This window comes from Dreissena polymorpha, chromosome 9 (assembly GCF_020536995.1).
Source record: "Dreissena polymorpha isolate Duluth1 chromosome 9, UMN_Dpol_1.0, whole genome shotgun sequence".
NCBI classification, from domain to species: domain Eukaryota; kingdom Metazoa; phylum Mollusca; class Bivalvia; order Myida; family Dreissenidae; genus Dreissena; species Dreissena polymorpha.
In genome coordinates this window covers 104167144-104194890 of record NC_068363.1, presented here as the reverse complement: position 1 = coordinate 104194890, position 27747 = coordinate 104167144, and the positions used below count along the sequence as shown (strand labels likewise).

Genomic DNA, 27747 nt, shown 5'->3' with positions numbered 1-27747 from the left:
TGTTCTCACAGTATTGCATTCTGATTGGTGGATATTTTAGTTTTTATATCACGTGTGGACAAATATATTGATTGATATTGCTTAATTAAAATAATAAGAGTTACTTTATAACTAAAACCATATTTTTGAATTAACATTTAAACAAATACTACTTTTAAACGGTGTTCTACGGACGAGTTACTGAACCTGACCAGACCTGAACGCCACAGGTATGTAAATGTTTCACTGTACACTTTCTAATATATATGTTTTTAAACAATACCGAGGCTTGTAAGTTTGTAAATTGTACGAGGATAATTTATTCTAGATACCTATATGTACATATGCCTTCAGGTCATTGCCATGTTTAATACAGCGTGTTACTAGCAATTACCTCTCTAGAAAGTTAAATGGCGATCACCTTTGTTAGACATTTTTCATATTTTACTAAAATAATATTTTTTTCAAGTGCCAAAACAATAAACAAAACTATTTAAGATTATATGTGATTGTTATTTATGATTCTTTTGTGATTGTTGTTAATGTGTAATTGAAACACCAGAATGTATTGACTGTTTTTCTTTTTGTATCTCATTTTATCGTGTTTTGTAGTGTATCTCATTTTTTCGTGTACCTTTGTTCAAGTGTTTTGGTAGTAAGTCATTTTGTTTACAATGATAGTACCTTTTTCTTGTGTTTCAAAGCGTAAGGATCACTTACATGCCCAGACTTCGCGATAAGACATACCAATAATGATTTGCCAATGTTTGAAACTGTCATTGTAAATGTATGGATTGTATTCCTCCCTATACTATAATAATAGTCTATGTATGATTATCCGTGAATCAAATGACCCTATAAGATTGTGTAAATCCGTACTAGGCTTGGTTGGGTGAATCAAAGTTCAACGTTGCGATACCAACAAAGGCGATGTTTTCAGGTCATATTTCGTGTTCAATCCTATTACAAACCATTTCAAGCGTGGACGCTCTCTTATTACAATCCGCGTTAATGACTTCGCGCCTGTAACTCTTCGGTATATTTCGGAAATCCGCTCGTCAACGAAAGTGGCCGATGTGACCAGAGTAGACGTCGCATTACATGTCGCTCGCTGACAATAAGGCCATTCGAATTCAATTCTTCGTTCATACGGTCCCTTTGTTGGGTGCCTGACAGATAACAACTACTTCTTGACAATATGGAAAAAAATTTAGACAATAAATGTAAACAATGCAAAAAACACTTTACATATATCAACCAAATTGATAAATCGCCGATATACAAACCATTTATTAATGAAATATATTGGAAAAACTCCGTGTCATTGGTATTTCCTGCGTCTGACTGCTCGTCATCCTGTGTTTTCCTGTCTTAATAATAATATATCCCATGAAAGAAGATGAACAGACAACAAAGACATTAGGTCTAGCGACCGGGAGGTCACGGGTTCGATCCCCACTGTGGGAGCGTTCCTTAGATCTCCCCCATAGACACCAAGGAAACGGACTCGAGAGCGTTTCATATAAGCTTAGTGTTGTTATGCAATCTAGCTTAAATAAATAGGTTAAAAAAGACATCAGGTCAAATGATGTTATCACCTCCGGAAACCCGATATGCTGTGAGAAGTTGGATGTGCTAGGAGAAGTTGCCGATATATTTCGATGAATTTCGGTAGGGTAAGTAAATCCAGTTCTATAATTGTTTAAAGGCATTTTTGAATTAAAGCATATTTTTGTGTATGCAAAGGAGGTATTACCATGTATGTTAGAAAAATCCTGGTTATTAATATTCAGGATATATTGAATTATGGCTATTTAAAGTCGACGATGCAGGGATTTGTATCATATTTAGCACTTTATTTACAAATTTCTTTAAAGGTATATTTCTTCAAGGCTTGGGCTTCATCAAATGAAAAATGCGTGTTATCTATGCAAATACACATAAAGAGGAGGCGCGGATTGGGTTTTGAAAATAATTTTTTACATTTTGCATATTATCATTACCAAAAGTACGAAAAGAAACAAACATTTACACGCGTGCATTGTCGGAGATGTTTGCAAAGCTGTCAACTTGAAGTCGTTTATAATAGATCCAAATTTAGTTCACATTTATGAAAGTCTACCCATAATTGGAACTATAGGCAGAAAATATTATTATAAATGTTTAGATTGCCTACCGGACGTATATTTTTACCTGTATGAGTCAATTGCTTTACATTTACAATTATTTTCAAACAATAAAAAAAGATACAAATAACTTAGCATCAGAACGGATATAATTATAAAACCTCAAATTTCAATGAAATGATCTACAATGCATCACAGTGGGCATAAATCAGCTGTAATAGTGAGCTTTTAAGTTTAAAAATGAACAGCACTCACGTCATATCTCGACATCTTTGTACAGCACCATGTCATATCATTTTTCATCAACATTTTGAATGTAAAGTCGATTTTTTCCACCAATACGAATTTTTTAAGAAACCCTGGCGGATATGTTACTCGGGGACATTGGTTAATATGATTGTCGGTGTAAAAACTTTTTCACTGGCATACCTTTAAAGAAATTTGTAAATAAAGTGCTAAATATGATACAAATCCCTGCATTGTCGACTTTAAATAGCCATATCTCAATAAGTCCTGAATATTAATAACCAGGATTTTTCTAACATACATGGTAATACCTCCTTTGCATACACAAAAATATATTTTAATTCAAAAATGCCTTTAAACAATTATAGAACTGGATTTGCTTACCCTACCGAAATTCATCGAAATATATCGGCAACTTCTCCTAGCACATCCAACTTCTCACAGCATATCGGGTTTCCGGGGGTGGTTATGTGTTATGAAAAACCAGTTGTAGATAGGAGCGCAAACGCGTATATGCTATCGCTTACAATGCGAAATAATAATGGGTATAGGAAGCCACTTTCGTTACTCAATGTTGACACCGGAATGCTGCCTGAAGTTGTTGGTGACGCCGGAATTTGAATTCAGTTTGCACTTGAAAAACAACATAACAAGCATATGCGTTCAAACGTATGTTTGAATTCTAAGTAATGACAATTTTGTTCTCACTGAAGATATGGACGAAATATTGTGTTCGATTTTAAAGCAGGGTCTATTTTAATTAGAAGTTATCGTGTCATTGATGGAGATTGACCGGCCATGACTTGTATATCTAAGACTGAGACGACCTATTACGGAATATGCTAGCGAGTGATTGCATATTTCAATCAATTGGTTTAACCCATTTATGCCTAGTGGACTCTCCCATCCTTCTAAATTGGATCAATTTATTTCCAAAATTAGAGATGTTAATATATGTATTTCTATATTTAGAATATTTCTTACAGAAATCCCATAAAGCAAACAGCGCAGACCCTGCTGAGACGCCGCATCATGCGGCGTCTCATCTGGGTCTACGCTGTTTGCCCAGACCTTTTTTTCTAGACGCTAGGCATAAATGGGTTAAAATTGTTGGAAAATTAATCTTAAACTGGTCATTTTTCTGGATATTTTTTTTTTAAATATTGTTTTATATACATTACTTTCAAAAGGTTAATATACATAGTTGTTTGTACAGTCAGTCGTAGAGATACATACATATGCGTGTTCAATTTTTTATAACAACAGCACACTTTCACTGAGGTCTTCTGAAACATTTAAACACAAAAAGATAACGTACCTCATATACAGATTGCACAATGGAAACGACAAACCAGATTTAATCTCATGTTGTGACAATAATTTTCCTATATTCGCAAATCGCTGTGCTCATCTCGATCTTTTGAAGCCGATCAATAGCTGACAGTCTGTGTACTGAAAGTAAATTAAAGCAGGTATGAAATTCTAAGGTGTTTTCATAATTTTATTAATATGAAAACGCCGTGTATTATTGACAGCTTTAGGTTCTTCGGTCGGTATTTAAAAAACATCCATTCAAGCCTTCATCTGCCTTCAAGGGCATAGATACATGCAATTGACGGCATTTGTATGCGTGAATCATCCCACGTATTTCACGCTTCATTGAAATTTAATGCTTTTCAATTTGCTTGTTGTAGGCAAAGAATGTGAAAGAATAACAAGTTGCACCTTCGGTTAAAAAATGTCGAAATATAATAGAAGAATTAAAAATATACACGTCCGGTCCACGCACAAACGATATGGTATCATATCGTTTCACATTGTCGAAATTTCCGGTTTCTGATTCAGGTATAGCATTAGCATGATTAGATCGTACCGGTAATTGTATTCAAAAGGCAAGTACTTTTATATGTGTTCACCCCCCCCCCCCACATTGCCATTCGCAATATAATAGTAAAAACATTCTAATTTATGGTCACGCCAATGTTTGGTTTGGAATGGTTTCGAGGTACGGATTTGTTTAAGATTGCCGAACATGTTTTAAGATAACATTATCGATATATCGATGTCGTTGCTTATATAAAGATAAAATATGATTAATGGTAATTACCAACATCAACGTGCGGAGTTAATAGGTGGTTGAAACAAGAAAGATTTATGGATTTTGTGTATAAAAACATGTGGCGTGCGCCAACATTGTAAATAACACGCATTCGTTAGCTTAAGTTTCATATATCGTGCATTGGCACCACCTTCTGTCCTTAGTGCAGCCTCCTTGGCATTGATTCCATCTCTTTTGGAAAAATAACCAACATCTATTGGATTCGTAAGAAGCCAATGTGTTTGTGCAAACAACAACTAGTATATGTTGAACGCAATCATTTGATGTAATAAGAATCTCAATGAATTCAATGTGGTGGACATTTTTCGCCAAACAGGCATACAAACATCGGTTTGCTTTCTAAAAGTCACCATGGTACAACTTATTAAGGTCCCGACGTTTCCAAATGGGTTGTGATTGTATGTTTCTGTACATTTTCGGATGATTAACATACGCGCACCTAAACTGTAGATTACTTTCAATTTGCATACATTACAGCGATAAACAAATTGTATTTATGTTGCATTATTACATGAAATCATATTAGTATATATACAAACGAACTATGCTGGTCTGTGTTTCAACTACAATTGTGTAATTGCGCGTTGTTTAACAACGTCTTTTTATGCCCCCGAAGGAGGGCATAAAGTGATCGCACTGTCCGTCTGTCTGTCTGTCCGTCTGTCTGTCTGTCCCTCACACTTTGCGTTTAGGTTTCAAAAAATGCTCAACTTCTATGACGCTTCAGATGTAACAGTCATATTTAGTATGCATGTGTATATGGACAAGGCATTTCCATGCGCACACAAATTGTGACCTCTTTGACCTTGACCTTGAACTTAGGGTCCGCGTTTAGGTTTCGAAAAATGCGTTTAGGTTTCGAAAAATGCTCATAATTTCTATCAAAGCGTTTATCGGAGGCATATGTCATCCTATGGAGACAGCTCTTATTTAGATTTATGTTAAGAAAAGTGATGTAATATCCTCATCGTTCACATGTTTATGTGTTTAAAATCATGTGATTGGCCAAAAACAGGGTATGTGTACGGTTTAAACACGAATGTGATTTGGTCCATCCAGGTTTAGAAAAGCAACCATATGTTTAATAAGAATCATGAGGATCTTAGGTGTTAGGATCATTAGGATCATATGAACCTCAGGGCTGATAAGGATCATCGGGGTCATAGAAATAATAGGGTCAATGATCATCGGGGTCATAGGAATAATAGGGCCGATAATCATCTGGGTCATAGGAATAATAGGGTCAATGATCATCGGGATCATAGGAATAATATGGGTCAATGATCAACTGGGTCATAGGAATAATAGGGTCAATGATCATCGGGATCATAGGAATAATAGGGTAAGTGATCATCGGGGTCATAGAATAATAGGGTCAATGATCATCGGGGTCATAGGAATAATAGGGTCAATGATCATCGGGGTCATATAAATAATAGGGTCAATGATCATCGGGGTCATAGGAATAAAAGGGTCAATGATCATCGGGGTCGTAGAAATAAAAGGGTCAATGATCATCGGGGTCATAGGAATAATAGGGTCAATGATCATCGGGGTCATAGGAATAATAGGGTCAATGATCATCGGGGTCATATTAATAATAACAGGGTCAATGATCATCGGGGTCATAGGAATAATAGGGCCGATGATCATCTGGGTCATAGGAATAATAGGGTCAATGATCATCGGGGTCATAGGAATAATAGGGTGAATGATCATCGGGGTCATATGAATAATAGGGTCAATGATCATCGGGGTCATATGAAAAATAGGGTCAATGGCCATCGGGGTCAGATGAATAATAGGGTCAATGACCATCGGGGTCATATGATTAATAGGGTCAATGACCATCGGGGTCATATGAATAATGGGGTCAATGACCATCGGGGTCATATGAACAATAGGGTCAATGATCATCGGGGTCATATGAATAATAGGGTCAATGACCATCGGGGTCAAATGAATAATAGGGTCAATGACCATCGGGGTTATATGAATAATAGGGTCAATGACCATCGGGGTCATATGAATAATGGGGTCAATGACCATCGGGGTCATAGGAATGATAGGGTCAATGACCATCGGGGTCATAGGAATAATAGGGTTAATGACCATCGGGGTCATAGGAATAATAGGGTCAATGACCATCGGGGTCATAGGAATAATAGGGTCAATGACCATCGGGGTCATAGGAATAATAGGGTCAATGACCATCGGGGTCATAGGAATAAAAGGGTCAATGACCATCGGGGTCATAGGAATAATAGGGTCAATGATCATCGGGGTCATAGGAATAATAGGGTCAATGACCATCGGGGTCATAGGAATAATAGGGTCAATGATCATCGGGGTTATAGGAATAATAGGGACCATGAGGCTCATATGGATCATAATGATGATATAATGGATCGCATGGATCATAGAGATAATAAGGATTATGTAATACAAGGATCATATTATCGTTCTGATCTTATGGGTCATAAAAGACTAAAGAATCACACGCATCCGATTGCAACTCAATTACTCTGTGATCTTAACTCAAATTACTTAATTGTTCGTTGAAGCATGTCGTCCTAGTTAATGACGAGACCATAATTAGCCCAAATTAGTTAAAAACGATTTATATATAAAAGATTAACATCATTCTTCCTCTTCCTGCCCGTATATCTTACCTTTTATATGTACATTGTCGTTTAACTAAATGTGTATATGGCAAAATATTGCTTAATGGTTGTTAATTGAAACAACATGTTAATCAACTAACTTGATCTTAAAATGTGCCCACAAAACATCATTTCAGTTTATCCGCGATTAACATCAATTCTTCTGTATATGTGGTTTTGTTGCTCACAGTGAGTGACAGCCAATCTATAATGGTTTAAGCCTGGTTTCATTAGGTCGCCTGAAAAGCGTTAATCTGTTTTCAGTGTATTTTGGCATGCCTGGTCATTTTAAATATCGCTTAGTCAAAATATGACAGAGAAAATAGAAAATAACTAATTGAAACCCTAGATCATTAAAATAATAGTTGAATCGATCATGATCACGTGGTTAGTGATTGCAGTAGGGATTCATGAGCTGTGCTCGAAACCAGCCGAGGGGACAATCGCTTTTGTCAGGTAAAGGTCAAATCGATTGCGATACCAGATTTGACAGCTGTGTGTGTGTGTACATGGACGTGTAATAGACTGTTCTATTGATTGATTTCGTCTAGTATTAACTAGCTTGGACGGCATTTTTGAATAAGTATTGTGTTCTTACCGCGCGTTACTCTATACTTTTGTCATAAGACGATTGCATATAGGTAAACCGTAGAGCTTATTTGGTGTATATAGAAGTGCCTATTTTAAACTAGATTGGGTGTAATTTTCAACCTACACTGAATACACGCTTCTTTGTAAGCAACTTAGTAAGTTGAAGGTATGCGTTTAATATTTTGGAGTTGTGCTTGGGATTTTAAAATTGCACAATACATTTCTTATTAGCTTCACATGGCAACTTTATGGCTGTAATTTCATCAATTATTTTATTACCCAATATGAGTTCTTTTTGACCTAGTGTCAACGGATGATAATATTATTGCAGGTGACAGTGAGGGACATTTTTGTGACCATTTGGTAATTTAAAAGCTTGAAAACGCCTAAAAAGACGGAAATCATGAAGGACAGTGGGACGTCCGGTGGTCAGGTAAGGCGCTGTGTATTTATTTCATTATTTTTTCTTGCTTGTTGGAATTTCTTTCCTTTTATGCTCATTGGTGGCCTGCTAAATAAAGTAAAATGCAGAAATAGCAGTGAGATAAAAGAACACGATGTCTGATAAAAAAGGTGTGATGGCCGACCCAAACGAGTTATCAAACCGAGAGAATAATATGTTTTATATTTGTTCGCATGGTATCATGGTATGTGGATAAGTGCGGTCCCAAGTCGATAAATCGCCCATTTGTTGCAAAAAGGAGCTATATGCCTTCTAATTTCAATGCCACATGGTACCTTTTTGCACCAATTGGGTGAAATACTATCGGGGATTTTAAGATGCGTTTTTAAGATGTGTTATAATTTAAACTTATTGAAAGAAGTGCCCGGGAAACTTTCTCGCGCGCGGCAATATCTGTAATAGTTAAATCGTTATGAATGAAATGTACTCGAAAGTACTGCTATGCGCATGCGCTCAAAATATAACGATACGTCTGCATGACGACGTTGTCATTCATAAAGAGAGTCGTGTGCATCACATGTTCAATAATTTATAATACACACCGACATTATTATTCCAATAACACGCATAAGTAACTCACGTATATCAATGAATCATCTAAAATAAATTCACAGTAAAATCATTGATCTGTTGGTAATAATTGATCCCCCAAGAGATATGAAACACTGTACAACCAGGGTGGTTGAACATTTGATAAATTTTGAAATTTAACCTTAAGTTTTAAATACTACAACTGATAAAATTGTTCCATAATGCAGGCGTAACTACTGAAATTTCGGGTTAATCTATAACTCTATGTATGCCAATATTTGGCAAAGTTTTACTATCTCTGTGGTCGGTTCAACCTCTTATGAAGATCAAACAATGTTTTATCTACTTCTATATTGACGCTCTATACAGGCATAACACAAGTTTACGGCGTATCATAAAGGTTGAATTATTCAGCACCAATACCGGTACTTAACATAAGTCAATAATATATTGACAATCACGAATTCTTTAATATCGAAAACACTACGTGATATTTAAGTAATTCGTTTCAACAATACAAAGTGGAAATAACGTAATAAAATGCTGGCGAGATACTAAAAATACGATAAAGATATGTATGCTCACATTTCTTTTTACTACCTGTTTTCCTCCCAAATAAGCCTACTGTCAATCCAAAACATTAAATTAGCGGGAAGATATATATCTCCGGTATGGACATGTGTATAAACATGTATTCAATACGGGGATTGGCATCGGTTGACAAGGAAACTACCTGTCGGTCCGGATCGAACTGGAACACTCAATTCATGGTTGCGTGTATTTTGTAATAGTTCTTTGTCCTTCTCGTTTCGGATGCGTACTCATTTCATGACGTTTGTCATACGAGTATTTTTAGTAAGTACATGTACATTTTTGTGGTTGGCAAAATTCGAAATCGTAAGTTGCGCGTTCGGTATAACAAATATTCGATGATTGTACATACAACGGTGCGGAGTGATAGTCGGGTGTTATTTCAGATGCTCTATATTATATCTTAAATTGAAAAAAAAACACATTTCATTATTTGACATTCAAATAAAACAGCAATAGTTATTATAAAGTGTTTGATTTTAAGACGCGGTTAAATAAAATTGTTTAAATGAGTAGATCATTTTTACTGGCCACTCGTGGCCAGATTGAAAAACGTCGAATATCCGGTCTTCGTTAACAGGTTCGTGATATTAGAACTTTATAGATCTTAATTGTGATACATATATTTGTCGTTTTATACGAATTATTATAATTTTAACCAGGTTTTCCGAAGGAAAAAACTGGTTATTAGATTGGCGAATGCGGGCGGGCTGGCTGGCTGGCTGGCTGGCTGGCGGGCTGGCGGAATAAGCTTGTCCGGGCCATAACTATGTCGTTCATTGTCAGATTTTAAAATCATTTGGCACATTTGTTCACCATCATTGGACGGTGTGTTGCGCGAAATAATTACGTCGATATCTCCAAGGCCAAGGTCACACTTTGAGTTCAAAGGTCAAAAATGGCCATAAATGAGCTTGTCCGAGCCATAACTATGTCGTTCATCGTCAGATTTTAAAATCATTTGGCACATTTGTTCACCATCATTGGACGGTGTGTCGCGCGAAATAATTACGTCGATATCTCCAAGGTCAAGGTCACACTTTGAGTTCAAAGGTCAAAAATGGCCATAAATGAGCTTGTCCTGGCCATAACTATGTCATTCATTGTGAAATTTTAAAATCATTTGGCACATTTGTTCACCATCATGGGACGGTGTGTCCCACGAAAGAATCACGTCAATATCTCCAATGTCAAGGTCGCCACGACTAAAAATAGATTTTAAAAAAAAAAACTTACAAAGGGGGTTAATTTTTTTTGGTCATTTCAAAAGTTCAGTTTGAGTTTTCTCCCTTTATCAGATTTTTTTTTCACAATGAAAACCTGGTTTTGTGACAATTGTGTCCCTTGTATTTAGTTTCCTTACATGATGATAAAGAGTTTGTTTATACGAAATTAGTTAGAGCAACGCTTAATGAAATGGAATCTTTATTATTATTTTTGTTTAACATTTTGACAAACGTAAATTATCTACGTCTCTGATTTTGAGTACGAATGTACACGAGATGTAAAATGGTTATATAAAACTACGAAGTACTTATTTGGGTTAAATTGAAGTTATATAAACGATATACTGTTTTTTTGGTTTTCGGGAAAAAGAAAATTAACCCATTTATGCCTAGCGTCTAGAAAAAAGTCTTGGCAAACAGCGTAGACCCAGGTGAGACGCCGCATGATGCGGCGTCTCATCAGGGTTTGCGCTGTTAACTTCAAGAAATTTCTGTAAGAAATATTCTAAATATTGAAATAAACTAGACATCCCTAATTTTGGAAGTATATTGATCCAATTTAGAAGGATGGGAGAGTCCACTAGGCAAACATGGGTTAATAGTGTAGTTAACGTTGTTAATAATCATGTTTCAAAAACGTTGTTACGTGTTTAACATTTTAAAGTTAGATGCATTGGGCCGATTAAAAAGAAAGAATGTAATTTGAAATTATTTGTCACATTGCTATTACGTTTTGAATTGATCGCAAGTAGTAAAAGGAGCATATTTTATCGGGAAAAAACAACACCCACGTAATAAAATAAGTATTCCGCGCTCAATGATTTTATGTCTTTGATCTTATCAACAATTCGATGAACAGGATGACGCCTTATTTTCAAAACCAGATTTAACTGGTTGTTGTCGTAACGGCGTGTGAGTTAAATGTGATTTTCATGCTTGAGGAAAGAACCACTAAAACGTTACCTGTATGTTAAAATTCTATTTGTTATCAACTGTATCCAATCACACCGACCTTATTTTTTAGCACGAACAATAAGTTGGAGTGTTACGTTTCTTTTTTAACCAGGTTTTCCGAAGGAAAAAACTGGTTATTAGATTGGCGAATGCGGGCTGGCTGGCTGGCTGGCGGGCGGGCGGAACAAGCTTGTCCGGGCCATAACTATGTCGTTCATTGTCAGATTTTAAAATCATTTGGTACATTTGTTTACCATCATTGGACGGTGTGTCGCGCGAAATAATTACGTCGATATCTCCAAGGTCAAGGTCACACTTTGAGTTCAAAGGTCAAAAATGGCCATAAATGAGCTTGTCCTGGCCATAACTATGTCATTCATTGTGAGATTTTAAAATCATTTGGCACATTTGTTCACCATCATTGGACGGTGTGTCGCACGAAAGAATCACGTCAATATCTCCAATGTCAAGGTCGCCACGACTAAAAATAGATTTTTTTAAAAACAAACTTACAAAGGGGGTTAATTTTGTTTGTTCATTTCAAAAGTTCAGTTTGAGTTTTCTCCCTTTATCAGATTTTCTTTTCACAATGAAAACCTGGTTTTGTGACAATTTTGTCCCTTGTCTTATTTTATTTTATTTTTTAATTACCGGTCACTGGTTAACATTAAATTTCAAATGTCAAATCTTCGTGCTTCAAAAGTATAGTTGAAGCGTTTATCGTGTTTCGTGTAATAAGGTGATTTAGAAGTACAGTACCGTATACGGGTAAACTATTTAAAGAAATAACCCAAATATGTGTTACCGTCCTAGAAAACGGCGAGGTTTGTTTTTGATTACATTAAGAGAAAGCGTGTTCTACAAAATTATATATATCTAACTATTCTTCTGAAAACTTTCATGAATGTTCCCGTTTTTTTTCTCATTTTAGTTTAAAAAGATATTGAAGAGATGGAGCTAAACATTTGAATTGCTCCTGTAAAAACATGCGCCATGTTTTCTTAAAAGTAAATTTCATTAAAAATCTCCGCTTTATGATTCCTTTTTATTTTATGAAGATTTGTATAACATTTTATATTTTCTTGGGTATTGAAAACATATAGCATGTTTATTAAAGTAAACCATATTCGCTCAATGTGAAGTACTAGATTAAGTTCAAACCATTAAAAATGTCTGCTTTTCACGATCCGATTAGTATGGTATTTCGTTGTGTCAGCGCAAACCTGTATTAACTTGTCCGCAAACTATGGGAAGTTAGGTGTTTCAAATGCTGGTTACCACTGATGAGAATAACAGCCATGCGAACACAATAACAGCCGTGAAAATACTGTTATGTGGGTGTAAACATACGCTTAAACCAAAAAGTTTACCATGTCCTTGGATTGAAGTTGTGATATAAAGTACTTTTTGTCATTTATGAAAATAATCGTAATGTACAAGTTGAAATGTAATGCAAAGTTGAGATATTTAGAGTTATATTGATTACAGTCAATCATAGTCGCTAAATATAATAAAATTATAATTGAATGTTAAATATATATTTTGAAGATTTCTGCACGTGATTGCATACTTCTTATTATATTGGGAATCGTTCGGAAAAAAACTTATCGACAAAAAAAATAACCGACCTATAGACCCTTCTATCTTGGTGATATAAGTGGAAATAATGACTTTTTTTGCCTCAGCACAAATACGAAACAAATAGATCAGCAGAACAGCGATATTGTTTCAGGGTTGGTAGTAAACGAAGAAGTAAAAGACTTCATGCTTTAAATGAAATCAGTAAATAGAACACTATTCTGATTGTTCTATAATGTCTGTCTTGTTAAATTGAGTGTAAGTGTCTTATGTTTCGTTTCTTTTATGTTTTGCGAAAATTCTTTTCTATATTTAGTAGTTGGTGTAATACAATCGTGATAGTTCATTTATCGGGTTATACATAACTAACATAAATTTGCACTGTAGAGCGACGATTAGACTAAGATTAGAACATGAAAGAAACTAATGCACCATATACGAAATACAAAGATAGACATATCATGTTTACTCTACCTACCGAAAGTTGCATTTTGTGGGCAACGTTTGTAGTCGTAATCAAGTTCAAAAGGGCCGGCCTACTACAATAAGCGTAGAGAAAATGCAAAAAACACATACAAAATACACACTATTTAATCAATCTTTAATTGCGCCGACGGTAAACATACCTTCGAAAGCAAACACGTGTAAATTTCCAAACATTGACATATTTTTCGATTTGTATAACATATCACACGCGATAAGTAGCTTTGACAAATTGTTAATTGTCTAGAACATAATGGAGCGAAAGTACTTTTTTTAAAGATTGTTTTATACTTCTTGAAGATACTGGGAGCGAAAGGTACCGTTGGCAGATTGTTATAACATAACATCCGCTTTCTGTTATTATTTGTATTATCCTGATGAAGGCGTACGCCGCAACGTTGATAAAAAGGAAAGAAAAATATGTGTTTTTGTTGGATTTATCATACTATATTTTTACATAGAACATTTTGGAAACGAAAGGTACCGTTGACAGATTGTAATATATTCAAGAACATACTGGAAGCAAACGATACCGTTCAGATTTGTATCTATTCTATCACACACTGGAAGTGAAAGGCACCGTTGAAGTTTGTTGTACATTTATATAACACACTGGAATTAAAAAATTCGTCAGGGGTGAAAGCTCATCATAATAGATTTTGTTATAAGTAAGAAGAAACCGTTGTTACACAATCCTCACATTGTGGCTGCTTCCGCCGATTCGTAAGAGTGAATTAGAGGGCGTGTATAATGATCTCTTATGACTCTGTTCTCCCTGTTTGGATGCGTACATATCGTTTTATATAAATATTATTTTTTGCATGTTTGAGTAAGACATCGACACCAACTTATTGGGAAGAGAAGGGTTGTCCCAATTAACCCATTTATGCCTAGCGTCTAGAAAAAAGGCCTTTGCAAACAGCGTAGACCCTGATGAGACGCCACATGATGTGGCGTCTCATCAGGGTCTGCGATGTTTGCTTAAAGGAATTTCTGTAAGAAATATTCTAAATATAGAAATAAATATACTAGACATCCCTAATATTGGAAATAAATTGATCCAATTTAGAAGAATGGGAGGGTCCACTAGGCACAAATGGGTTAACCAAATTCGATTGAGTTTGCTCATTATGAACGGTCTTTACCGGTAAATGATATTGTTTTACGTCTTCATTTTTTATGTAACAATAAATTATAATTTGTAGCGGACAAATTTTATTTCGTATTAGTGGCTAATATCTTGTATTCCAATATAAAACAGTTGGAATGTTGCATCAAACAATGACCAATATTAAAAATGGTATTCCAAAAAGACTTAAAACGTGTGTAAATAAAAAAGTTTGAATATTGCATCATACAATGACCTCCATGAATGTCTTTGAATAGAACAATCGGCACGACCTTCTGGTATTGTGTTGGCCAACGATCAGCTGTCTGGGGTGGAATTTTCCTGTTTGAATTCAGGACATTCAAAAACGTCATTATCAATAAACGGTTAGCACTAAGTATACTGTTAAATAGCATGTATTCAAATAGATTTTTGGTATAGAAATCCGCATTGATTTCATCAGCTGATCGAATATCGATACAGGAACGGGTAGTTCCTGTTGTTAAATATCTCACGATCACGTACAAGGTACCGATTTAACAGTTTTACGTGTTTATAAACTAATTTAAATACCCGTGCAGAAACGTGGTAAATGAATTATAAAAGACAGTTCGGTAAATACTTTTTTGACAATCCGACTTTCATATAAACGGGTTCAAAGTTTAACTACTATTGTTGACGACAGACTCCATCGTAGTAATTGTGTATTAGTTACGATTTGTCTATACTGTAATTCCTTCAACATTTTTTTTCACGCGGCGATTTTTGATCACCTGAGTTACACCAAACATTTAATTAATTTTATCTTTAAATTATTTGCTTAACGAGCCATACATAATTGTGTAGCCCGAGCACACTTTGTGTCGACCCCATTGGGTAACCGAGCAATCCTTCGACAAATACCGAATATGATCAACTTCGTGTCCTAAGTGTTTGAATGTACCCATGTCATTTTGACTACCGAAAAATTCATATGATCCGCTGGTATTTCAGACATACCATTTGTGTATCCAATCTTAACGGTTATGCTACGGTAACTAGGCCGTTATAAGTAAATGTTGAATTAATGCAGTGTGGCTTATAATTAGCGAGGCATGCAAATTAAGACGAATTCAACTGACGCATATCTGACGAAATTGGTGGGTTTCTTTGTATTTATGTATTAATCAAGTTAAGAGCTAAGTTGTTTTGCAAGAATTGACGCAAACGAGGAAACAATGGTTGTACGCAATCGTTAACAGCGCGTTGTTTGCTGCTTGAATATGTTTGTATAAAAAAAATATATCAACAATACGTCTGTTGTCTCAAAGTATCGTAACTGTGTATTGCATGTGTAATTTAACCAATAGCATTTTCAAGTGAATAGTTTTTTTAATAAAAAGCATCTTTTCATTCAAATGTTCGCCCATTTAAAATGTGTATTTGCAGACTATGTGCGTAAAGTGTCGTCCAAGATTAGCCTGTGCAGTTCGCACAGGCTAATCAGGGACGACACTTTCCGCTTTTATGGTATTTTAAGTTTAAAGGAAGTCCCACCTTACCGAAAATCAAGTTTAGGCGGAAAGTGTCCTCACTGATTAGCCTGTGCGGACTGCACAGGCTAATCTGGGACGACACTTTACGCACATGCATTAATCCCAGTTTTCTCAGAACAAGGTTTAAATATAACTTTGAAGCAATATTGATTATATTCTAGTTATGTAGACATAAATGTGCACCTTACAGCGTCAAAGCTGTACGAAAGTATGAACCTATTAATATTTCAGGGAGTTATTGATCATTTAACGCTCATAACCAGCCTCTTTGCTTCTCAAAACGAGCAATTAAGTTTTAAAATATGCACGAATGTCAGTCGTCAGGCAACAGCTCTCTTTAATATGCACTTTTCCCAGAATCAGTGACGGTTTTAAGCCAACCCCAGCCATGTTAGAAAACTCAGGTAAGTCGCGACACGTTGTATTGGATTTTCATAAATTATCGGAACGCAATCTCACCTGGTAGAAGAGAGTTACTATGCACAAATCCCAATATCACACTAAAAACGATATAAAAATGGCAAGGAGACTGCTTTGCGCAGCCGACGGATCGATTAATATCCATAGCTGGATTGATCCGGTACTTCAATTCCCGTTATAAAAAGGTAGTTCTTGGACAGAAACCTAACATTTTCAGGACAGCTTTCGCGCTGCCTGTGTCGTACTTTGTTCATTTTTTCGTTACCTGGTTCCACGAAAATTCATGGAGTAAAATGGTGACTCGAAAAGAGTTGGTTGCTATAAAGAGCACCTTGTTCAGTGTTTCATAAACGATTTAAAACTATTGATGACAGCTTGTGCTTTCCGTTGGAGAAACTTTGTAGAACACTAAGGTACAAATTACTTCTTGTGTCGTCATATTTCATACAAAATTGTATTTTCTTAAAGCGAGATTATACACTTTTCTCAAATATTTATGAATTTATAAATAAATGTGTAAAAATTTATTATTCATATATTTCAATATAAATTAAAACTAGAAATGGCGCGGCAGAGGCCGACGCGTATCCCCACGCCGAATGTTTGACCTAGGTGTGCCCCAGGGTTGGTAATGGGGCCATTTATAGCTGAGATTGACCGTATTGTCATAAGAGAAGTTCATCATCAATTAGAAGTGAATTGGTGTAGAAATGAAGAAGTTATAGTAAAAGGCAATTTTGGGTGGGTGTGACATATGTGGGCAGGGCGCCCCAGGGTTGGTAATTGTGCCATGCATAGTTGAGATTGACCGTATTGTCATAAGAGAAGTTCAGTATCAATTTGAAGTGAATCGGTGTAGAAAAGAAGAAATTATAGTAAAAGGCAATTTTGGGTGGGTGTGGTCTATGTGGGCGGGGCCCAAGGTTGGTAATGGGGCCATGCATAGTTGAGATTGACCGTATTGTCATAAGAGAGGTTCAGTATCAATTTGAAGTGAATCGGTGTAGAAATGAAGAAATTATAGTAAAAGGCAATTTTGGGTGGGTGTGGTCTATGTGGGCGGGGCGCCCCAGGGTTGGTAATGGGGCCATGCATAGTTGAGATTGACTGTATTGTCATAAGAGAAGTTCAATATCAATTTGAAGTGAATCGGTGTAGAAATGAAGAAATTATAGTAAAGGCAATTTTGGGTGGGTGTGGTCTATGTGGGCGGGGCCCCAGGGTTGGTTATGGGGCCATGCATAGTTGAGATTGACCCTAATGTCATAAGAGAAGTTCAGTATCAATTTGAAGTGAATCCGTGTAGAAATGAAAAAATTATAGTAAATGGAATTTTTTGGTGGGTGTGGCCTATGTGGGCGGCGCCCCAGGGTTGGGATTGGGGCCATGCATAGTTGAGATTGACCCTAATGTCATAACAAAAGTTCAGTATCAATTTGAAGTGAATCCGTGTAGAAATGAAAAAATTATAGTAAATGGAAATTTTTGGTGGGTGTGGCCTATGTGGGCGGGGCGCCCCAGGGTTGGGAATGGGGCCATGCATGGTTGAGATTGACCGTATTGTCATAAGAGAGGTCCAGTATCAATTTGAAGTGAATCGGTGTAGAAATAAAGAAGTAAATGTAAAATAACCTAAAAAAATGAGTGATAATTTCTGACGCGGCCCCACCCCAACCGCTATAACTTTTGACCCAGGGGTCAGATCAAAATTCCAAATAGTGCAGGGTCGCACATATGCTCATAGCTACCATGTGTGTAAGTTTCAAGGTTCTAGTGCTTTTAGTGTAGGAGGAGATAGTGGCCAGGACGGACGGACAGACGGACGGACGGACGGCGGAGATAACCACAATATCCCCACCTTTTTTTCAAAAAGCGTGGGGATAATAAAAGTTAAGAAGAACCAGCGAGATATTTTATTCTAAAATCAAAATGTCTGTACAGTCAAATTCGCCAGCATGTATATTATGCATGTACGATGTGAATCTAAATTTAGTTTTACGGATCATTTTAATTTCCTGCAACGATATCTATTCATACGACACTCGAAAACTCGAAAACTAACTCCGATCCTAATAAAAAGACGAATGCTTATGATATTGTAGGAAAATATGTACGAAATGTCTTCGTCACAATCGGCTCGGGGCGCTAATGTGTCTTTGCTGCGTTTTATGAAATTCGTCTTCAATGTATAATTTTTCGTGCCTATTTTGTGTTATTGTAACATATTTTTATCAATATATTACAATTTTACACAGATAAAAACGTATATTCTCGCTTTAAATAGCTTATTTCGTTTTTGAAATTCGAATACTCAAAGTCTGGTATACATTAATGTATGTAGAGGTCATTTATCAGCTCATTTGTTTCATTAATTCATGATAAAATGTTTATTGCCAACAAAAACACAAAGAAGATATTTGTCCGGTCTTTTAACACTGTTTGCAAAAGTACATTTGGGTATGAAGTCTACATTTGGCTATTTCGGAGCTGTATCATACCCACAAAAACATAGTATATTTCAGTATTAATATTATCGATACTATGAATTAATCCACAAAAACACAAAGAAGATATTTGTCCGGTCTTTTAACACTGTTTGCATAAGTACATTTGGGTATGAAGTCTACATTTGGCTATTTCGGAGCTGTATCATACCCACAAAAACATAGTATATTTCAGTATTAATATTATCGATACTATGAATTAATCCACGTTCCATTCTTCTTTCCCATTCAACGGCATGTACCGGTCTATTATTACATGACATCAGAATCAGCATACATGCTTAGCGTTGTTATTATTGGGCATGCTTGAATAGCTAATTCAGCATCAACTTTACAGTTCTAATTTATGATACCGATTGTTTTCGTGGTTATCGTTTTGCCTGATGGATAAGTTTACAATTGAAAGTTTTAATACAGAAAGTTTAGTTTTAATTACATTAAATGTAACCTTCAGACATTATTTCCTCGATAAATTAGTGTCAAAGTTTGCAAAATGGGTCAGCATGTTGACCTGCTATTGAATTCTGAATGACATCCTCGTACTCATTCACATTGTATATTTAAGATACAGTGAGCTTGTTTTTTAAATTAGTCAACATGACAGGAAACGTTTTTCGTAAAATGCGATTTAATAACGATTAATTGTATGTAACGTCTTTGCCGATCTCATAGTTAACGTAAGTTCCGTTTTTTGATTGGCAAACTGCGTCATTGTGACGTTCGACGTAACCTCTTTATGCAAAACATCTCTACCGATTCAATATTTAACGTTAGTACCTTTTGCACTAACTTCGTTGCGATTGAAGCTTTTATCCCAATAAGGACCACATTCCGTTTCTGAACGCAAACACAACTGGCGCCTTCCATAAAGGTATGTTTTGGAAGCGAAAGTTCTCGTAAATTTGAGTTATGTATTGCGTCATACTTAAGCATTGACGAAGAATCTAGAATAAGAATAATTTAATTATTTTACAATTAATGTAATGCACATCTGCAGTATGTTTCCGTCGTTGCGAAAAATGCATATACTTAAATTTATGACATGCACTTTAGACATATCATTTGCTTAGGTTAATATGTACAAGACAAAAAAGTTATACAGTTTGTATTTTATGTTGTCATTTTTGCCTGGCGGAGCAAAAGCCTTGTACGGTAAAATAATTATTCCACTAAGAAGTACTTAGTTAACGATGCAGGCATTTTGTCACAAATTAGGGGACAAGTTATGTGCTAAGACTTTGAATTTAGTGCTGTGAATACTGTCTAATGCGGAAAACTGACAATTTGTGTAAAGGTCGACTTCATATGAATATTTATCTCAACGGATAATTATTTGTCAATTGTTTATTTTATTTAAAAAAATACATGAAAAAGTAACATTAACAATTGATTTATCAAAAGTATTTTTTATTGGGATTTTTCGTGTAAGTATATTGGGGGAAATAGCTAATTTTGCTGTGGGAAAGAGTAAGATAGTCTTGACTATTGAGAAAGTGCTAAAAAGTCTGAACTGAATGAAAATGTATTAAGTCATGCGTGTAATGTGTTTCAACAAAAGAGCAAGTATGATAACTTAAATGTGCAACTCGCAAAAAACGTACATGTTTTTCGTAAAACGGTTGAAAAAAGCTCCAATAACAATATCTCGATGTAAATTAATCTTTAATTTTCATGCACGTATAACTAATTTATTTCGCTGTATCTATTGATGAACAAAGAATATTCTGTTTAGTATGTATATTTATTCAAGATAAATTATTATTATTTCATGTGTTTGCCTTAATGTCCCCATAAGTTAAAATTAGGACATAAAGACGAGATATACATAGGTAGCGAGGTATTTCAGTCAAGGGTCAAATACACAATGCACTCGAAGTGGCCGCGTTATCAAGCGTTGTCATTCACATAGATAAAATACCGCAGCTAGTGAGTGAAAATATTCGACTTACCCGCATTTTATCAATTTTAAATAGGACAAAATGACCACATTTTAATAGTCACGTGATTCATGATAATTTCATACTCACCTGAGATCAGCTGGCAAATCGACTTAAATGCAAACAACCGGTTGAAACCGGTACTGTGCGGCTGTGACAATGAGTACAAGTGTTCAATACCTGTCAGTTACCAATAGCGTGCGAAAATACATACAGTGAAAATGAGTACATGCAGTGAAAATGATGTTTGAATAATATAGTGGGCGAGCTCAGGGTAATACGTTAACTATTTGTTTAAATAACATTTATTAAAATGTTAAAATTATTTCTCTCTCTTTTAATTTAAATACAAAATATTTTATTTAAATTTAAGAGAATTCAGAGTTTTGTTTTTGTATTGTATGACATGGTATGTAATATAGGAATATCATTTATAAACAATATAAGTCTGTCTCTGTTTATATTTGTCAGATTTATTGTGTTTTATTTCTCTCGAGATTAACCTGTATTTTTATTTATCGTATTACATAATAATAATAATTATTAAATAATAATGGAGGTTATGGGCGTTATTATACAAAGATCTTGACACTCCTTTGAGTGTATCGTTTTACGATTACGTGGAATACGGATGGAAGGGGTGTTGTTCATGTTTATTTTAAATATGTACTTACCCGGTACTTATAATTGTGAAAATTGACACGTTACGGACATAACTAGTATACAGTACCCGATATAACTGCTTTTAAACAGTATTTCATAACAAAAATATAATATTGAAATACCTTCGCATGATGACGTTTCAAATAAAGTCTTAAAGGGAGGGGATATTTACATGTCGCTTAGAACGGCTCTGTGTATAATATTGAAGATTAATTATGTATTTTTTAAACGACGATACGGGGAAATCAACCGTGAACAACCTTGCATTCAATCGCAGGGCTTCAGGTGCAAAATTAACATTGGCATTCCGACTTGATAATAAGGCATTCAAACGTGCAAAAGGTTTACGTTTAAAACGAGTTGACGATGCGTGAAAAACGCTAAGGTTCTTTGTGTACCCTGTATTAAATTTCATTTGTGATAGTGATGTTGCAGATTTAAATTTTCGTAAAAGAAGCGGAGCATTTTCAATAAAATTTGCTTCGCGGCACATAAAAGGTTGATAGCACGCGGTGGTCATATGTTAAAGCCTAAAGGGATACACACATCTTTATAGCAACACAAATTAGAAAATAAAGCAAGTACCAGTTCTGAATATGACTATGTAAAATATATTACTGATTGTCGGTGTATGTTTCAAGCCTGAAACTCATAAACACCTAAAACTATGTCCATTTTGTATGTCAGGTCTTCAAACGATTCTTTGTTCTTTGTAACTTATTTATTCCTTCATTAAGATTGATAGGAATTGAACGTGCACATGTACTATACTTAATGGATTACGGTTATTTTGGCATAGTTTTCTTTTATGTAACTCTTGAACAAAAACTGGTCTTTCATACAATGTACGATTCAATCAAGCAAATAAAGCAGCTTTAAGTTTTAATATTATATTAAACATCCCTATGGTTGTTACGCTGTTTCTGGCGTTTTGGGTTGAGGAATTATGTAAATTCCATAAATTCCAACATATGATTAATTTTGTAATTACTGTCGAACCACGTTATCTCTAAGCCAACATTACAAATGTATATTTTTGTCACGCCTTACGACCTAAAGAAATTGTCTCTTATTTTGATGGGTAGAATCAGTACTGGTTCTACACAGGACGCGGAGTCAATAGCGTTTCAATAAGCATTCGGCTTTCGATGCAATCGAGCTAAAATAACTAGTGTATTTTTACTCTTTTTTTCGGTGTTCTTGCAGCTACGGGCGTCTGAAAGTAGCGACACCCTCGAGACCTACCTACTGACCACTACCTCTCGGCCGGACTCGGACGCTTACTTGCTGACCACTCGGACACTGCCCGAGGATTATGCGCTGACCAAGGACAACGAAGCCTACCAGCTGACCACTCGGACACTGCCCGAGGATTATCCTCTGATCAAGAACAACAGAGGCCGAGACCGTGACGACGACGATCTAGTCTGGATCCCTATGTCTGGAAAAAAAAGCGCTGATGCTAATGCTTCTAGACTCTCTGAAGAAGATACGTCGTTTTGCGCTAAAATAAGAATGAGAACAAGTCTTGAAGATATCCGTTCATTGTACTTTTGGAAGGCGGTTTTCGCCGAGTTTGTTGGAACTTTTATACTAGTCATTACGGCTGTAGGGTCGTGTGTCCAAGGATGGAAGGACGATCCACTGGACATTGTACAGATTTCCTTATCATTCGGCCTCTGCGTCGCCACCAGCGTATGGATCATTGGCCACATAAGCGGTGGCCACATTAACCCAGCCGTCACATGTGCCATGCTCATAACGAGGCGTATCAGTCTCATTCGCGCCATCCTTTTCATAATCGCCCAATGCCTTGGCTCCATCGCTGGCGCCGGAATTCTGAAGGCGCTTACGCCATCCGCCGTGGTTGGCGGCTTGGGAACGACCACCCTCAACACCGGGGTTACTCCTGCTCAAGGTTTCGGAATCGAGCTTATAATAACCATGGTGCTGGTGCTGACGGTGTTCGCCGCCTGTGATAGCAAGAGGACAGACCTTGGCGGCAGTTTCCCGCTAACAATTGGCTTTGCCGTCACCGTCGGACATCTTTGGGCGGTAAGAACATATCGTAACCTGCTTTATGTTTCGGCTTTCATTTACCTTTAAGTATAACAAATCATGCATGTACAATGCTTTTGTCGGTCCCTATGACTCGGATAGCCAAACATTTGGTGGATTTTGTTTTAACGGCATTGGAACAGATTCTCATTGATTTCTGAAACTGTTGGAACTTGTATAAAACGATGTAGTTTTCCCATTCGTATTAACTATACTTAAAAATAAAAACCAAATCAACTCTACGGATTTGACAGCTGCGTATGAAATATTTAGGTGGTTCAAATTTGATTTTAATGAGATAACTTTTGATATAGAAATCACTTTAATCGGTTTTCGCTAGCAACTTTTTGAAACAATTTATCACTCCCCTGAATGTGCATTTAGTCAAACAAAGGCGCTATTTGCGTGTACCACGTACCCTTTTCATGCCATTCGTGGTATGTGTAGTATCTTGTTTGCGTTAGGCAATCTGATAACGGTTAGTTCACCCTGAGAGATGGTTCACAGTTTACTTACTTCGAGATTTTGAATATTTAATGTATATTGAACAAACACATAACAAGAGATAGATTGTCCAGTAAGCCCAATGATTTTCAGTGAGATCAATATAGGTATCTGGTCGAAATCGGTCGGTCAAATAAATTAAGATCTGCTGCTAAAAAAATACACATTAAAGAAAAACAAACATCGGAGGGCCCTATGACCTGGTAGTTACGCCATTCGGTCAAGATTAAGCACGCGCGGCCCATGTAAGAGTATAGTGACTTGTCCATTTACTGCAGATTGCATCTTTTGTGTTTTACACAACTGAAACCACCATATACATTAACGGCACTCATGTGAGGTACAATATATAGTACCGGTAATACATGTACTGTATAAATAGGAAAAATTGTACTGTGTACTAATTAAATAGAAATACATGTACTGTTATGATGATGGCGGTTCATGAGGCTTAGTTGCAACACACACACAGGAACGTAAGGACTGTGCATTCGCTTATGTAAAGCTCGATAACTTTGTTAACATAGCAATGTTTCGTGATGACGTTACACAATTTGAGCATCGCCATTGTGTTCTGTTACAGGTCGAGTATTGCGGGTCCAGCATGAACCCCGCAAGGAGCCTGGGACCAGCTGTCATCATGGACATCTGGACTGACCACTGGGTAGGTATGACGGCCGAAACGGCCGCACACTGTGTTTATGAGTTTGTGTAGTCTTATTTGGGTCACGGGTGATAAAACGAGATACAGGGGCGTCCCATATTCGTTTTGCGCCTTGAGCGAAGCAACTAGATCATTGCACCTATTATGGGATAATAAATACGAATTTTATTTGTTCTATCTGCTGATTGAAAAGCTTTTCAAATTAGAGTGGATCAATATAACCATAGAAAGTTCTATCTTCCAATATTTTAATCTTCAACATAGCATTGCACGTGCAATTAACGGCTTTTGTTAATACGTGGTATATTTAATCAATAAAATTGTTCATTTGTCCTCGCCAGTAACTTACAGGTCGGTCAAATAATTTGCGTTGCAAACGACTCTCCATAAAACCAAGAGAAAAGTCTATGCATATTTTTATGTCCCCGTTTGCATAATTGATGACCTTTAATGGTTATGCTCCGCACTTTTACCGGTATTACGTTTATTTAACTGTTATTATTCAAACTAGACCGTACGTAATTACATTGTCTTAAGTAATGTATCACCAAAAGTAGAATAGATAATGGATGTATTGCGTAGATTAGAAATAAACCACGTTAAACTAGTCAGCGCTTAAATATTTTTCAGGCGTCGCTTTGTTTAACCTCGCCAAATGTAGGTTATCTATAGAACAATAAAAACTTAATATGTATAATTCTCACTTTGTAAATCGAGTTTTGATAATGGTCGCCAATAACGATCGATCTTCCCCGATCTTGTCAGAGTTTTAACGATGTAGTTAAACGCTTTTTTACCAATACTCACAAATCTGCGAGTTAGGAAAAGCTATATAATACCATTGTATTCCAACAAGTTGACCTACAATCGATCGTATTATTGATTTGAGTAATTAATATTTCAGGTGTACTGGCTTGGACCAATAACAGGCGGAATAATTGCCGGTCTTCTGTACGACAATGTCCTCGCTTCCAACGCGTCACTAAGGAAGGCAAGAGACTGCATGATGTCATCACAGTTCGACGACGGGAAATACCCGGCTGTGAAACCCAAAGTTCGGGTGATTGAAGACGAGTTCGAGGCTGAAGCTATGACAAACACCGTTTGAAAATTGTCTACCTTTATTTAAACAGAAATCGACAATGTGTATCAAGATTGTATTTTACAGCATTGTATCTTGTTCATTCAAGAATTATTTCAATATTTTATTTCATGTCATAGCCTTTCAAAAGCCTATTTACAAATCAATTAACTCTGTGACCTCAATCCTTTTATTTTTACTTTTTGCGATTCTGCATTTAATAATGTGTCACCTTTAGTATGTTTATATCTTTCGTGAAAGCAGAAACCATAACATGCGTTGAATGTTCAATGGATGACTGATTATGAGTGAACATATTACGAAATGGTAACATATACTTATTGCTATGTAATATCACTGTATTGCGCATCACTCATTAATAGAATGTGATACAAAACTGTACTTTCTCTATTGAGTGTATGCTCAATCTGAGCACAAAACACATTTCCTTTAAGAAAGGATATAACATATTTTTATAACAAAATTATAAAAAAATCTATGGTAAATAACATTAACTATTGTTAATGTGTACTTTTTTCAATATTGTTGTACAATTAAATAAGTATGAACGCAGTATATTTCATTTTAAAAATGAGGCGTGTCGTATTTTGTAAAATACATTGGTAGCCTGTCAACCCCAATACATTTGGGATTTGACGTGAATGTATCATCTTTTGAATGATGACATTTTAGTATACGTTATTATGCCTAGTTGTACCTAAGTCGACTTTATAGTATGTCGCTTAATCACATATCCATGTTCATTGTTTATGTTTAAAAATATGTTTTATGTTTTAAACGTATGTTTTATATGTGAATAATTGTGTTTTATTTTACATAGATGATCATTAAATCGATTTTCAACATTTTATACATGTATGCAAATTGTTTTATTTGCGGTTGTTACATTTTATTTTTGTTTCATTAATTGGACGCCGATATTTATTGTGCTTATCATTCGTTATTTATTGTGATTGCCATTTATATATTTACTATGTGAGAATAAATACATAAATCAAGCAGAAAGTATATGTCATTAATCATAGATTGATTTTTAGTTTTGAGGAATATATGGCCGGAATTTTAGTTTGAAGAATTGATGCGCGCCCCATGGGGTATTCCACACAACGTTACTATCTACAAGATAATTGCTTATCGTAATCTGAAATCGTTTTTGTCAGCTGATTGAGCGATTTATGTTTGTCCTGTTTCAAACCCTGCATACCTGTGTAGAATGATATAGTTATAATTGGATAAGGTACACATACGTTGACGATATCAGCATGCCGATACGCAAATATCTTTAACCAATACAAAAAGCAGCCTATAGTGGGGACTTGATATTACATCAAAGAGGAGACGTGTTGTCGCTTTCCCCTTTAGACATTTAGCAAGTAATGTTAAATTTTCATAAAACACATACCCGCCTTAAATTACATGCCGTATCTCTTCTCACGTACACATAATAGCCATTAGGTATGCTTCGACCTTAGACCAGAGGCGAACACTGACTCAAATAATGTACCCCAGTGAGTTCTTTTACCCGATTGGTGGCACGATCCGGTGAATAACCTCTGCTGAAACCGAATACCAGTCAATTTAAAGGTTTAATTGAGCCCGGAATAAAAGGATATCGACCTAGGCACCAATTGTATGCCCATATTTCGTTACAAAGGTTTAACTCGGTCGATGGTTCACATGTGAGTTAAGCTTTACTAAACAA

The 27747-nt window shown here is 35.9% G+C and overlaps 1 protein-coding gene and 1 long non-coding RNA gene across 4 annotated transcripts; both read left to right on the top strand.

Moving 5' to 3' along the window:
* Positions 1 to 191: 191 nt before the first annotated feature.
* LOC127844973 (aquaporin-5-like) lies at positions 192 to 27043 on the top strand. Of its 3 annotated transcripts, none has more exons than XM_052375575.1 (5): positions 192 to 209; positions 8056 to 8157; positions 22924 to 23772; positions 24863 to 24943; positions 25848 to 27043. In XM_052375575.1, the coding sequence occupies exons 2-5, from the start codon at positions 8128 to 8130 to the stop codon at positions 26049 to 26051; spliced, it is 1164 nt and encodes a 387-aa protein (XP_052231535.1). In that variant the 5' UTR covers positions 192 to 209; positions 8056 to 8127; the 3' UTR covers positions 26052 to 27043. The 3 variants fall into 3 exon arrangements, with proteins under 3 accessions (XP_052231535.1, XP_052231536.1, XP_052231534.1); XM_052375576.1 differs by lacking the exon at positions 192 to 209 and adding an exon at positions 7861 to 7879; XM_052375574.1 differs by lacking the exon at positions 192 to 209 and adding an exon at positions 7873 to 7890.
* On the top strand, positions 9968 to 11981 carry LOC127844974 (uncharacterized). Its single transcript, XR_008032991.1, has 2 exons — positions 9968 to 10200; positions 11819 to 11981. It is a non-coding gene; the product is annotated as an uncharacterized LOC127844974 (long non-coding RNA).
* Positions 27044 to 27747: the final 704 nt, after the last annotated feature.

Excerpts from the sequence above, each read along its gene's own strand:
- LOC127844973 (XM_052375575.1), top strand. The coding sequence starts at position 8,128 with ATGAAGGACAGTGGGACGTCCGGTGGTCAG. Across the intron at positions 8,158-22,923 it reads GTGGGACGTCCGGTGGTCAG|CTACGGGCGTCTGAAAGTAG; the intron begins GTAAGGCGCTGT and ends GTGTTCTTGCAG. Across the intron at positions 24,944-25,847 it reads ACATCTGGACTGACCACTGG|GTGTACTGGCTTGGACCAAT; the intron begins GTAGGTATGACG and ends TTAATATTTCAG.